The sequence below is a fragment of the Manihot esculenta genome, chromosome 18 (assembly GCF_001659605.2).
Source record: "Manihot esculenta cultivar AM560-2 chromosome 18, M.esculenta_v8, whole genome shotgun sequence".
In the NCBI taxonomy this organism is placed as follows: Eukaryota; Viridiplantae; Streptophyta; class Magnoliopsida; order Malpighiales; family Euphorbiaceae; genus Manihot; species Manihot esculenta.
The window spans coordinates 24,176,359-24,188,102 of NC_035178.2; the positions used below are offsets into that span (position 1 = coordinate 24,176,359).

At 36.4% G+C, this 11,744-nt stretch overlaps 1 protein-coding gene across 6 annotated transcripts; it reads left to right on the plus strand.

Annotated features, from left to right (window-relative positions):
* Positions 1 to 838: 838 nt before the first annotated feature.
* LOC110606259 lies at positions 839 to 4,637 on the plus strand. 6 transcript variants are annotated; one of them, XM_043952918.1, is made up of 3 exons: positions 839 to 931; positions 2,056 to 2,137; positions 2,704 to 4,637. In XM_043952918.1, exon 3 carries the CDS (start codon positions 3,137 to 3,139, stop codon positions 4,634 to 4,636), a length of 1,500 nt encoding a protein of 499 aa, XP_043808853.1. In that variant the 5' UTR covers positions 839 to 931; positions 2,056 to 2,137; positions 2,704 to 3,136; the 3' UTR covers position 4,637. The 6 variants fall into 6 exon arrangements, with proteins under 6 accessions (XP_043808853.1, XP_043808854.1, XP_043808857.1 ...); XM_043952919.1 differs by having other exon boundaries at positions 2,056 to 2,128; XM_043952922.1 differs by having other exon boundaries at positions 845 to 931; positions 2,027 to 2,128.
* The last annotated feature ends 7,107 nt before the right edge of the window (positions 4,638 to 11,744 follow it).

Genomic DNA, 11,744 nt, shown 5'->3' on the forward strand with positions numbered 1-11,744 from the left:
CTGGGCTCATGGACGACTCGGCTTGCCCCGCGCGTCTGGGCCAAGATTTAAGATGCTGGTCCGGTCAACTAAAGAAGGCTCCATGGGCTTTGGGTCAACACTGTTTTTTGGGCCCGGCCTTGCCCAGGGGTGGTGAGGCCCGGCGGTTATCAATTGCCCCTTTACCTCCTCAGCAGTTATTCAATGAACCAATGACTTATTCGATAGCCTTTGTTGTGAGGTCGCTGAATTCTTCGATTGTCGAGGCTAACTGGATGTATTTTGGGGATACTGTTTGGAGCATCTTCTTGACAACATACGGTAACATCCAAAAAAATAATCATAATAAAAATAAAGAAATAAATAATAAGAAGTAAAAAGAATATGAATAAAGAAAAGAAAAAGAAAAGAAAAGAAAAGAAAAATTAATTAAATTAAATTTTTATTTACAGCCAGTGGCACAACCAAATAAAAAAAAAAGAGAAAAAGAAAAAGAAAAAAGGAAAAGAATAAAGGAGAAAAGACTAGAAGAGAAGAGGGAATTTTCTTTCCCATTTTTGTTTTCTCCTCCTCCCCGTGAACAACCAACCATGAAACCCACTTCTCCCATCTTTTCTCTTTTACACTAATTTCTTCAAATTCCACCTCTAATCAACTATCCATCTTCTCCCACCATATTTTCAAAGAAGAATTTAAAGAAAAGAAGGGAAATCAAAGAGAAGATTCAAGGTTGAGGGAGAGTGAATAGTAACCAAGGGTTTGGAAATTTAAAGATATGTTAGGGGTTTTGATGTATAAGTGTCTCTTACTATGAGAAATATTGTATTACTTTGATTTATTGGTTTATTTGTTTTTCATGAGGAAGAAGTGGAAAGGAAAAGTGGAAGTTCCAAAGGGAAAGAAAAGGAAGAGTAGAGAATTAAAGCTTGTAGAATATTTTGGAAATTCTAAGGTTTGTGCTCAACTCTATTTTAATAAATTCAAGAAATTGATATTTATGTTCTCTTTGAAATTTTACTACCCTAGTAGAAATAGACAAGTGATTAATAGATTAATTATATAGATAGAAAATTTTAAAATTAATATGTAATTTCACCAAAAGTTAAGTTATGGATATAATGGAATGATTCTATTTTCTTTGATAGAAAAATAGTTTGATTAGATATAGTGACAATAAAAAAAAAAAAAAAAAGAAAGAAGAGATATTAGATTAGATGAAAAAAAAAATTAAAGGAATACGAAAAATGAGACATAGTGTAAATATGATGTGGAAGAATAATAAGAATAATATAAGATAAAAATAGGAATTAAAAAGAAAAATGAAATAAGGTATATTGTGATAAATAGAAAAAAATATTAGATTATAAAAAATAATAATCATAATAATAAAAAGAATAATAGTTAATTAATTAAGGATTAAGTTATGAATTTGTAATTTATGTAGTTGAATGACATTAATAGATTTATATGATACGACAATGTTTAAAAGCACAGTAGTAAAATGATAAAGTATTATAGTTTGATTAGTTGACAGTTACACTGTATTAAAAGTTTTGTCCCCCTGTTTAAATGTATGAATTATTTAAAGTCTGACCCTAGTAAGTTTGGTGGGAATTGTGAGTTAGTTTAAGGGTGTGGCATGCCATATATAGATCTTGCAGTACTGCACTACAGTTACACTGACTCTTGGGATACAATGAGGTATCCTACAGTTATAGAATTGGCTTTTGAGCCATACAGTTATTTGGCACTTTGTGCCCTACAGTTACAGTTTCCTTATCTGACTTAACAGTCCCATTTAAATTTATAGGGGCCAACCGAAACATAATAAAAAAATAAAAGTATTAAGAGAAAATAAAACCTTTTACATGATTATGAAATGAAAATACGTATATATGTGAAATAAGAGTATGATTTGGATTTATATCAAATTATTTGTTATATAGTTTATTGTCATTTGTTTGGATTACTGTTATTCCATGAATTTTGATTTAAATATTTTATTTATAAAAAAAAAAAATTGAGCACCACTAAGCAAATTGCTTAGCGCGTAGGAATTTATTTTTCCTCGCGCAGGTTGTGGATCCAGGTAGCAGCAGATCAAGATCTGCATCAACCCAGTCAGAGTTACATCATTAACTACATTGGGGTTTAATTTGTAAAGTTTATATACAGTTACTTTTGGAAATCATGGCATGTACATAAAGTTCTTGAGATAAAGTTGAATATGGTTTGAAATGGATATAGTTAAATATTTTATTTTAATTTTGGTGTAAATGTGGATGATTAGTATAAGTTTCTGTGTTGAGATTAATGAAATGTTATGAAGTGTTTTGATCTGAATTGAAATTGTGTTGATGTTGAAAGAAGTTTGGGGGTTAAGGTTGAAATTAATAGAAGTGTGATATTACTTTTCACAGGTGGAATTAAGTCCATATTTTAGGGGAAACTCTGCCGGATTTTTGGTTAAAAAAAAAAAAAAACCATGATGTACATGATAGAAAGGAAAAATAAGCGAATTGTTACAGAATGTAATGTCTTCGGCTCAGTTAATCAAATAACCGGGTAGGGGGTGTTACTTTTAGTGGTATCAGAGCAGGTTTAGTCGAGTCTAGGCAATATGTGGATTAATGGCCAGGTATAGGGATATGTACATGCCATATATCTTAAAGATATGATATAACTCTAATGCAGATCTATGTTTTATGAATTGTAATATTATAGGATGTTTGAAGAACACAGAGAACTTCAAGTCGGAGAAGAAGTAGAAAGTCATGTACCGACTGAGGCCACTGGCCATGCACCGCCACAGGCTCCTCCTGGTGCTAGAAGGCCAGAGCAGGAGGTCTTATTGCAGCAATTAACAGAGATTTTCAGGCAGGTGGCCAGAGTAGCTCAGCCAGCTCTAGTTCCTCCACCAGCTCCCGCACCAGCACCAGCCCGGCCGCCTGTTGATAAACTGAGAAAGTATGGTGCCACAGAATTCAAAGGACGAAAGGAAGATGATGCCTCCACAGCAGAATATTGGTTGCAAAGTACAGACAGGGTGCTTCAGCAGCTACAGTGTTCTCCAGAAGATAGTCTGGTATGTGCAGTGTCACTACTGAAAGAAGAAGCCTATCAATGATGGGATACTGTGGCCCAGACAGTGCAACCAATGCAGAGGACATGGGAGTTCTTCTTGAATGAGTTCAGAAAGAGATATGTAGGTGACATATATATGGAGGAGAGAAAACGAGAGTTTATCTATTTGAGGCAGGGACGTATGACAGTAGCTGAGTATGAAAGGGAGTTTATTCGATTGAGTAGATATGCCAGGGAGATTATTCCTACAGAGGAGGCAAAATGTAAAAGATTTGAGCAAGGGTTAAACACAGAGATCAAGATGCTTCTAGTTGCTCTTCAAATCAGAGATTTTTCAGCACTGGTGAATGCAGCTTTAAATGTAGAGAAAGTGAGGGAAGAAGACCAGAGTAGAAGACAGAGGAGTCAGCAAAAAAGGACTCACAGTCAGAATCAGAGTCAAGGGCAAATGATAGCTTCACAAGGCTCTAGTAAGAGACAGAAAATTTTTCAACCTGCTAGATCAAGCCAGTCTCAATGGCAAGGTAAAAAATCAGCTCAGAGTTTAGCAAGTGGGTCTGTTCAACAGACTGCTTCTGTGGCCAGTTCAGGAGGCTCAGGAAGAAGCCTTCCACCAGAGTGCAACCACTGCAGAAGGAGACACACTGGTACTTGCAGATTGCTGATGGGAGCTTGCTTCATATGTGGGTTGGATCACATTATGAGGGATTGTCCTAAGAAGCAAACAGCCTCAACACCAGCAACAGAAAGAACTGCACCAGTAACTCAGAAGACTAGAAGCAAAGGTAGAAGTGAGCCGTCAGGTACCTCTAGTCATAGAGTGTCAGAGACTGTGGATAGACCGGAATCTAGAGCACCTGCCAGAGCCTATGCCATCAAAGCCAGAGAGGATCAGGATTCCCCAGATGTTATCATGGGTACATTTTCTATCTTTGGCCAGTCTGTTCATGCTTTAATAGATCCTGGTTCCACACACTCCTATATTTGCATGCCTATCACAACTAAAGAAGAACTACAAGCAGACATACTAGACCAGGATATAGTAGTAACTAATCCTCTTGGCCACAGTGTAGTTGTCAGTAAAGTATTTAAAGATTGCCCCATCTTGATTCGCGGTCACATTTTTCATGGAGATTTGATTGAATTACCTTTTCGGGAGTTTGATGTGATTCTAGGAATGGATTGGTTGTTTAGACACCAAGTTATAGTTGACTATAGAAAGAAGAGAATCACACTAAAGACACCAGCAGATGAAGAAGTAGTAGTTGTGGGGGAAAGATCAGATTTTCTCTCCAATGTTATTTCTGCTACTGCAGCCAGAAGAATGATAAGAAAGGGGTGTGAGGCATACTTAGCCTGTGTTTTGGAGGCTAAGAAGGAGAAACCTATTGTGCAAGATATACCTACTGTTTGTGACTTCTCTGACGTCTTCCCAGATGAATTACCAGGATTACCTCCAGAAAGAGAAGTAGAATTTGCCATAGAAGTTGTACCAGACACTACACCCATATCAATTGCTCCTTATAGGATGGCTCCCACAGAATTAAAAGAATTAAAAGTGCAGCTACAATAATTACTTGATAAGGGTTTCATTCGCCCTAGTATCTCTCCCTGGGGTGCACCAGTGCTATTTGTTAAGAAGAAGGATGGATCACTGAGATTGTGCGTGGATTACAGACAACTCAATAAGGTGACCATCAAAAATAAATATCCACTGCCCTGTATAGATGATTTGTTTGATCAGCTTAAGGGAGCGGGTGTCTTTTCTAAAATTGACCTGAGATCAGGTTATTATCAGCTCAGAGTAAAGGATGCAGATATTCCAAAGACTGCGTTCAGGACCCGATATGGGCATTATGAATTCCTTGTCATGCCATTCGGATTGACTAATGCTCCAGCTGCATTTATGGACTTGATGAACCGTATCTTTCACCCTTTCTTGGACCAGTTTGTTGTTGTGTTCATAGATGACATTCTTGTCTATTCAAAGACAAAAGAAGAGCATGATAAGCACTTGAGGATTGTGTTACAAACGCTGAGGGAGAAACAGCTTTATGCTAAATTCAGCAAATGTGAATTTTAGCTGAATGAAATATCTTTTATGGGACATGTAGTATCTGCAGAAGGCATGAGGGTCGATCCCAAAAAGATAGAGACTATTATTGCATGGAAGCCACCCAAGAACATTACTGAAGTCAGCAGTTTTTTGGGGTTAGCTGGTTATTACAAAAGGTTTGTAAAAGGATTCTCTCAAATAACTGCTCCACTGACAAGGTTGTTGCAGAAAAATGTCAAGTTTTAATGGAATGACAAGTGTCAGGCCAGTTTTGATCGATTAAAGGCTATGCTCACAGAGGCACCTATCCTTACACAACCAGTGTCAGGTAAGGACTTTGTGATTTATAGTGATGCCTCTCACAATGGACTTGGTTGCGTGTTGATGCAAGATGGAAAGGTTGTTGCTTATGCTTCCAGGCAATTAAAGTCACATGAAAGAAACTATCCCACTCATGATTTAGAATTAGCAGCCATAGTCTTTGCATTAAAGATCTGGAGGCATTACTTATATGGTGAAAAGTGTTACATTTATACGGATCATAAAAGCCTAAAGTACTTGCCAACTCAAAAAGAGTTAAATTTGAGGCAAAGGAGATGGATGGAGCTGTTAAAAGACTACGATTGTATTATTGACTACCATCCTGGCAAAGCAAATGTGGTCGCAGATACTCTTAGTAGGAAACATTTGCTGGCACTCAAAGCTATGAATGCTCACTTGACATTGGCTAGAGATGGAGCTGTTATTGCAGAATTGAAAGTTAGGCCCAGTTGGCTTCAACAAGTCAAGGAAGCTCAGAAGGAAGATAAAGATATTGCAGTGAAGGTAAGACAAATACAGGAAGGGAAGGCTAATGGGTTTGAAATTAAAGCCGATGGTTGCTTATATTACCAAAATAGAATATGTGTGCTAGACATAACTGAATTAAGGAAGAGGATACTTGAAGAGGCTCATAGTAGTCCCTATGCAATGCATCCTGGTAGTACCAAAATGTACCAAGATTTGAAGAAAAACTATTGGTGGCCAGGAATAAAAAGAGACATAGCAGAGTTTGTTTCGAAATGCCTAACCTGTCAGCAGGTAAAAGCAGAGCACCAAGTTCCTTCTGGGTTGCTACAACCAATCTCTATACCAGAATGAAAATGGGATCGAGTTACTATGGATTTTGTCACTGGTCTGCCACTCACACCAAGAAAGAAAGATGTTGTATGGGTGATTGTTGATAGATTGACGAAGTCTGCACATTTTCTACCTGTCAGAACAGATTATTCTCTTGAGAAATTAGCAGAATTGTACATAAACGAGATAGTACGACTGCATGGCGTACCTATCTCTATCATATCTGACAGAGACCCGAGGTTTACATCAAGATTTTGGGAAAAATTGCATGAAGCCTTGGGTACCAGATTGAACTTCAGTACAGTTTTTCATCCCCAAACAGATGGACAGTCAGAGAGGGTAATTCAGATCTTAGAAGACATGTTAAGGAGTTGTGTTATTGAATTTGAAGGAAGCTGGGAAAAGTATCTTTCATTAGTGGAATTCGCTTACAACAACAGCTACCAGTCCAGTATTAAAATGGCACCTTATGAAGCATTGTATGGGAGGAAATGCAGGACTCCTCTATGCTGGACAGAGCTAAGTGAAGGAAAACTTGTGGGTCCTGACTTGATAAGACAAACAGAAGAAAAGGTTAAAATCATCAAGGAGAGGTTAAAAGCAGCAACAGACAGACAAAAGTCATATCCAGATAAGAAGAGAAAGAATATAGAGTTTTCAGTGGGCGATAAAGTATTCCTTAAAGTTTCACCTTGGAAGAAAGTGCTGAGATTTGGCAAAAAGGGCAAACTGAGTCCTAGGTTTATCGGTCCTTATGAAATTGTGAAACGTGTAGGACCAGTAGCCTACAAGCTAGCCTTACCACCAGAACTTGACAAGATACACAATGTTTTTCATGTTTCCATGCTTAGAAGATACAGGTCAGATCCCTCTCATATCCTCCCAGCAGAATTTGTGGATATACAGCCAAACTTATCATATGAAGAAGAACCTGTGAAAATTCTAGCAAGAGAAATAAAAGAGTTGAGAAACAAAAGAATTCCTCTTGTTAAATTTCTGTGGAGGAATCACAAAGTAGAAGAAGCAACTTGGGAAAGCGAAGATAGTATGAAAGCACAGTATCCTCATCTCTTTAATACAGGTAAAATTTCGAGGACGAAATTTTTATAAGAGGGGTAGAGTTGTAACATCCAAAAAAATAATCATAATAAAAATAAAGAAATAAATAATAAGAAGTAAAAAGAATATGAATAAAGAAAAGAAAAAGAAAAGAAAAGAAAAGAAAAATTAATTAAATTAAATTTTTATTTACAGCCAGTGGCACAACCAAATAAAAAAAAAAGAGAAAAAGAAAAAGAATAAAGAAAAAGAATAAAGGAGAAAAGACTAGAAGAGAAGAGGGAATTTTCTTTCCCATTTTTGTTTTCTCCTCCTCCCCGTGAACAACCAACCATGAAACCCACTTCTCCCATCTTTTCTCTTTTACACTAATTTCTTCAAATTCCACCTCTAATCAACTATCCATCTTCTCCCACCATATTTTCAAAGAAGAATTTAAAGAAAAGAAGGGAAATCAAAGAGAAGGGAAATCAAAGAGAAGATTCAAGGTTGAGAGAGAGTGAATAGTAACCAAGGGTTTGGAAATTTAAAGGTATGTTAGGGGTTTTGATGTAGAAGTGTCTCTTACTATGAGAAATATTGTATTACTTTGATTTATTGGTTTATTTGTTTTTCATGAGGAAGAAGTGGAAAGGAAAAGTGGAAGTTCCAAAGGGAAAGAAAAGGAAGAGTAGAGAATTAAAGCTTGTAGAATATTTTGGAAATTCTAAGGTTTGTGCTCAACTCTATTTTAATAAATTCAAGAAATTGATATTTATGTTCTCTTTGAAATTTTACTACCCTAGTAGAAATAGACAAGTGATTAATAGATTAATTATATAGATAGAAAATTTTAAAATTAATATGTAATTTCACCAAAAGTTAAGTTATGGATATAATAGAATGATTCTATTTTCTTTGATAGAAAAATAGTTTGATTAGATATAGTGACAATAAAAATAAAAAAAAAAAAGAAAGAAGAGATATTAGATTAGATGAAAAAAAAAAAGAAATTAAAGGAATACAAAAAATGAGACATAGTGTAAATATGATGTGGAAGAATAATAAGAATAATATAAGATAAAAATAGGAATTAAAAAGAAAAATGAAATAAGGTATATTGTGATAAATAGAAAAAAATATTAGATTAGAAAAAATAATAATAATAATAATAATAAGAATAATAGTTAATTAATTAAGGATTAAGTTATGAATATGTAATTTATGTAGTTGAATGACATTAATATATTTATATGATACGACAATGTTTAAAAGCACAGTAGTAAAATGATAAAGTATTATAGTTTGATTAGTTGACAGTTACACTGTATTAAAAGTTTTGTCCCCCTGTTTAAATGTATGAATTATTTAAAGTCTAGCCCTAATAAGTTTGGTGGGAATTGTGAGTTAGTTTAAGGGTGTAGCATGCCATATATAGATCTTGCAGTACTGCACTACAGTTACACTGACTCTTGGGATACAATGAGGTATCCTACAGTTATAGAATTGGCTTTTGAGCCATACAGTTATTTGGCATTTTGTGCCCTACAGTTACAGTTTCCTTATCTGACTTAACAGTCCCATTTAAATTTATAGGGGCCAACCGAAACATAATAAAAAAATAAAAGTATTAAGAGAAAATAAAACCTTTTACATGATTATGAAATGAAAATACGTATATATGTGAAATAAGAGTATGATTTGGATTTATATCAAATTATTTGTTATATAGTTTATTGTCATTTGTTTGGATTACTGTTATTCCATGAATTTTGATTTAAATATTTTATTTATAAAAAAAAATTGAGCACCACTAAGCAAATTGCTTAGCGCGTAGGAATTTATTTTTTCTCGCCAGGTTGTGGATCCAGGTAGCAGCAGATCAAGATCTGCATCAACCCAGTCAGAGTTACATCATTAACTACATTGGGGTTTAATTTGTAAAGTTTATATACAGTTACTTTTGGAAATCATGGCATGTACATAAAGTTCTAGAGATAAAGTTGAATATGGTTTGAAATGGATATAGTTAAATATTTTATTTTAATTTTGGTGTAAATGTGGATGATTAGTATAAGTTTCTGTGTTGAGATTAATGAAATGTTATGAAGTGTTTTGATCTGAATTGAAATTGTGTTGATGTTGAAAGAAGTTTGGGGGTTAAAGTTGAAATTAATAGAAGTGTGATATTACTTTTCACAGGTGGAATTAAGTCCATATTTTAGGGGAAACTCTATCGGATTTTTGGTTAAAAAAAAAAAAAAAAAAACCATGATGTACATGATAGAAAGGAAAAATAAGCGAATTGTTACAGAATGTAATGTCTCCGGCTCAGTTAATCAAATAACCGGGTAGGGGGTGTTACACATACACCTCGTTAACGGTCTCTCCTAGTCCCCGCAATTTGTTCACAATGGTGGATATCCTGCCAGTGAAATCATCTATAGATTCATTATCCTCCATGCGCAAACCTTCGAGCTCCCATCTGAGTGCCTGTGCTCTAACTTCTTTCACTCGGGCTGCATCGAAATTCATCATTTTGAGCGCGTCCCAAGCTTCCTTTGCGGACTTCTTAGCTCCTAACTATAGTAGCGTCTCCTTGCTAATGCCTTGGAATATAGCAGCTAGTGCCATTCGATCCATTCGTGGATCAACAGGGCCTTCGGATTCCACAACATCCCATGCACCTTGAGCCGGCATGTATACCTCCATTTTGATTGCCCACACTGAGTAATTCGTCTTTGTTAACAGAGGGTACTGCAGTGAAATACTTTCTTCTCTTGTTGGCAATCTCGTTTCGGTGTCCATGTTTTGATTTCCATTGTCATCTCCAATAGCGCTCGTGGACGAATCGTTACGTGATATATTTTTGGCATACAACGCGTACTCTTGGCTCTGATACTAATTGTAGATTTTAAAACAACTAATTGTAGATTTTAAAATAAGTCTCAGAATGGAGCAAAACAAAACTGTGTTTGCTGGTTTGCTTGGGGAGAAGACACGAAGTAAAGGATGGAGTCCAAAGAGATTTTTCTTGTTGAAAAGAACACACCTCCTCCTCTAACTCTCCATTCAAGAATGCAGATTTCACGTCCAAATGATGTATACTCTACCCTTCTTGTGCTGCAATTGCTATGAGCAGTCTTATTGTTTCTAGGAGTGCAACAAGGGCAAAGACCTCGTCGAAGTCCAAGCCTTTCTTCTGAACATAGCCTTTCGCCACTAATCTTGTCTTGTGTTTGATTATCTCGCCTTTTGGATTTTTCTTCAGCTTGAAAACTCATTTCAACTTGATGGCTCTATGCTTCTCTGGTAGATCAACTAATTCCCAGGTGCCATTTCACCTTATGGCATCTATTTCCTCAACCATGGCCTGTCTCCATTTTTCATTCCCTACAGCTTCCTCATAGGACGCTGGTTCTTCTACTGACAGAAAGTATAGATTCATGTCTGACTCTACCTCATGAGTTGTGTCATAGATATCTTGCAGAGATCAAAATTTTCTTAGTCTCATGGGGCTGTCCTCTTCTGTTTCAGTTGCTTGTGATACAGTTTGAGTGTTCCCGTGATTTTCACTTGCAAGGAAATGAGGTGTACCTAGTGACTGCGTAGCGTTCTCCCGTTCTGCATTGTGTGAATAGGTGATTGTCAAGGAACTATCTACCCTGTGTTCTGAGCTCGTCTTCTGATTCTCACAGTTCCAACTTTCTCCTTCTTTAAACACCACATCATGGCTTATGATTATTTGGTTTGTCTCTGGATTTATAAGCCTGTATGCCTTAGAACTCGGTTCATAGCTAAGCATGACTAACTTAATGCTTCTATTATCTAGCTTTCTGAGATGTGTACTAGCAATCTTTGCATATGCAGTGCACCAAAAAACACGTAAATGATGCACTTTCGGTGGCTTCCCGTACCATGCTTGATAAGGAGTCATTCCCTTGACACTCTCGGTGACTGAACGGTTCAAAATATATACTGTAGTTCGAGTCGCTTCACCCCAATAGGCTGCTGGTACGTTCTTACTGCTTAGTAGACATCTAATCATCTCTACCATTGTAACGACCCGAAAATCGGACCGCTACCGGCACTAGAATCCGGGTCGACTTAAGGTCGCCGGGACCCGTAGCAAGCCTACTATACTCTCAGAGTACCTGTAAAATCCCATACATGGTCATACATTTTCTAGAAAAACATAAATCTTACCCTTCTAGAGAATTTCGACATCCTGGATTCCACTGGAAAGTAGAATTCCGATGCCGGACTCTAGCCAGGTATTACAACCATAGTTTGATTTCTTCTCTCAACAACACCGTTTTGTTGAGGTGAGTACGAGGCAGTAAGCCGTCGTGCTATACCATGCTTTTCATAGAATTTATTGAATTCATTCAAAGTGAACTCTCCTCCACGATCCATTCTAAAACTCTTAATCCTTCTTTCAGATTGGACCTCTATCTCCATTTTCACC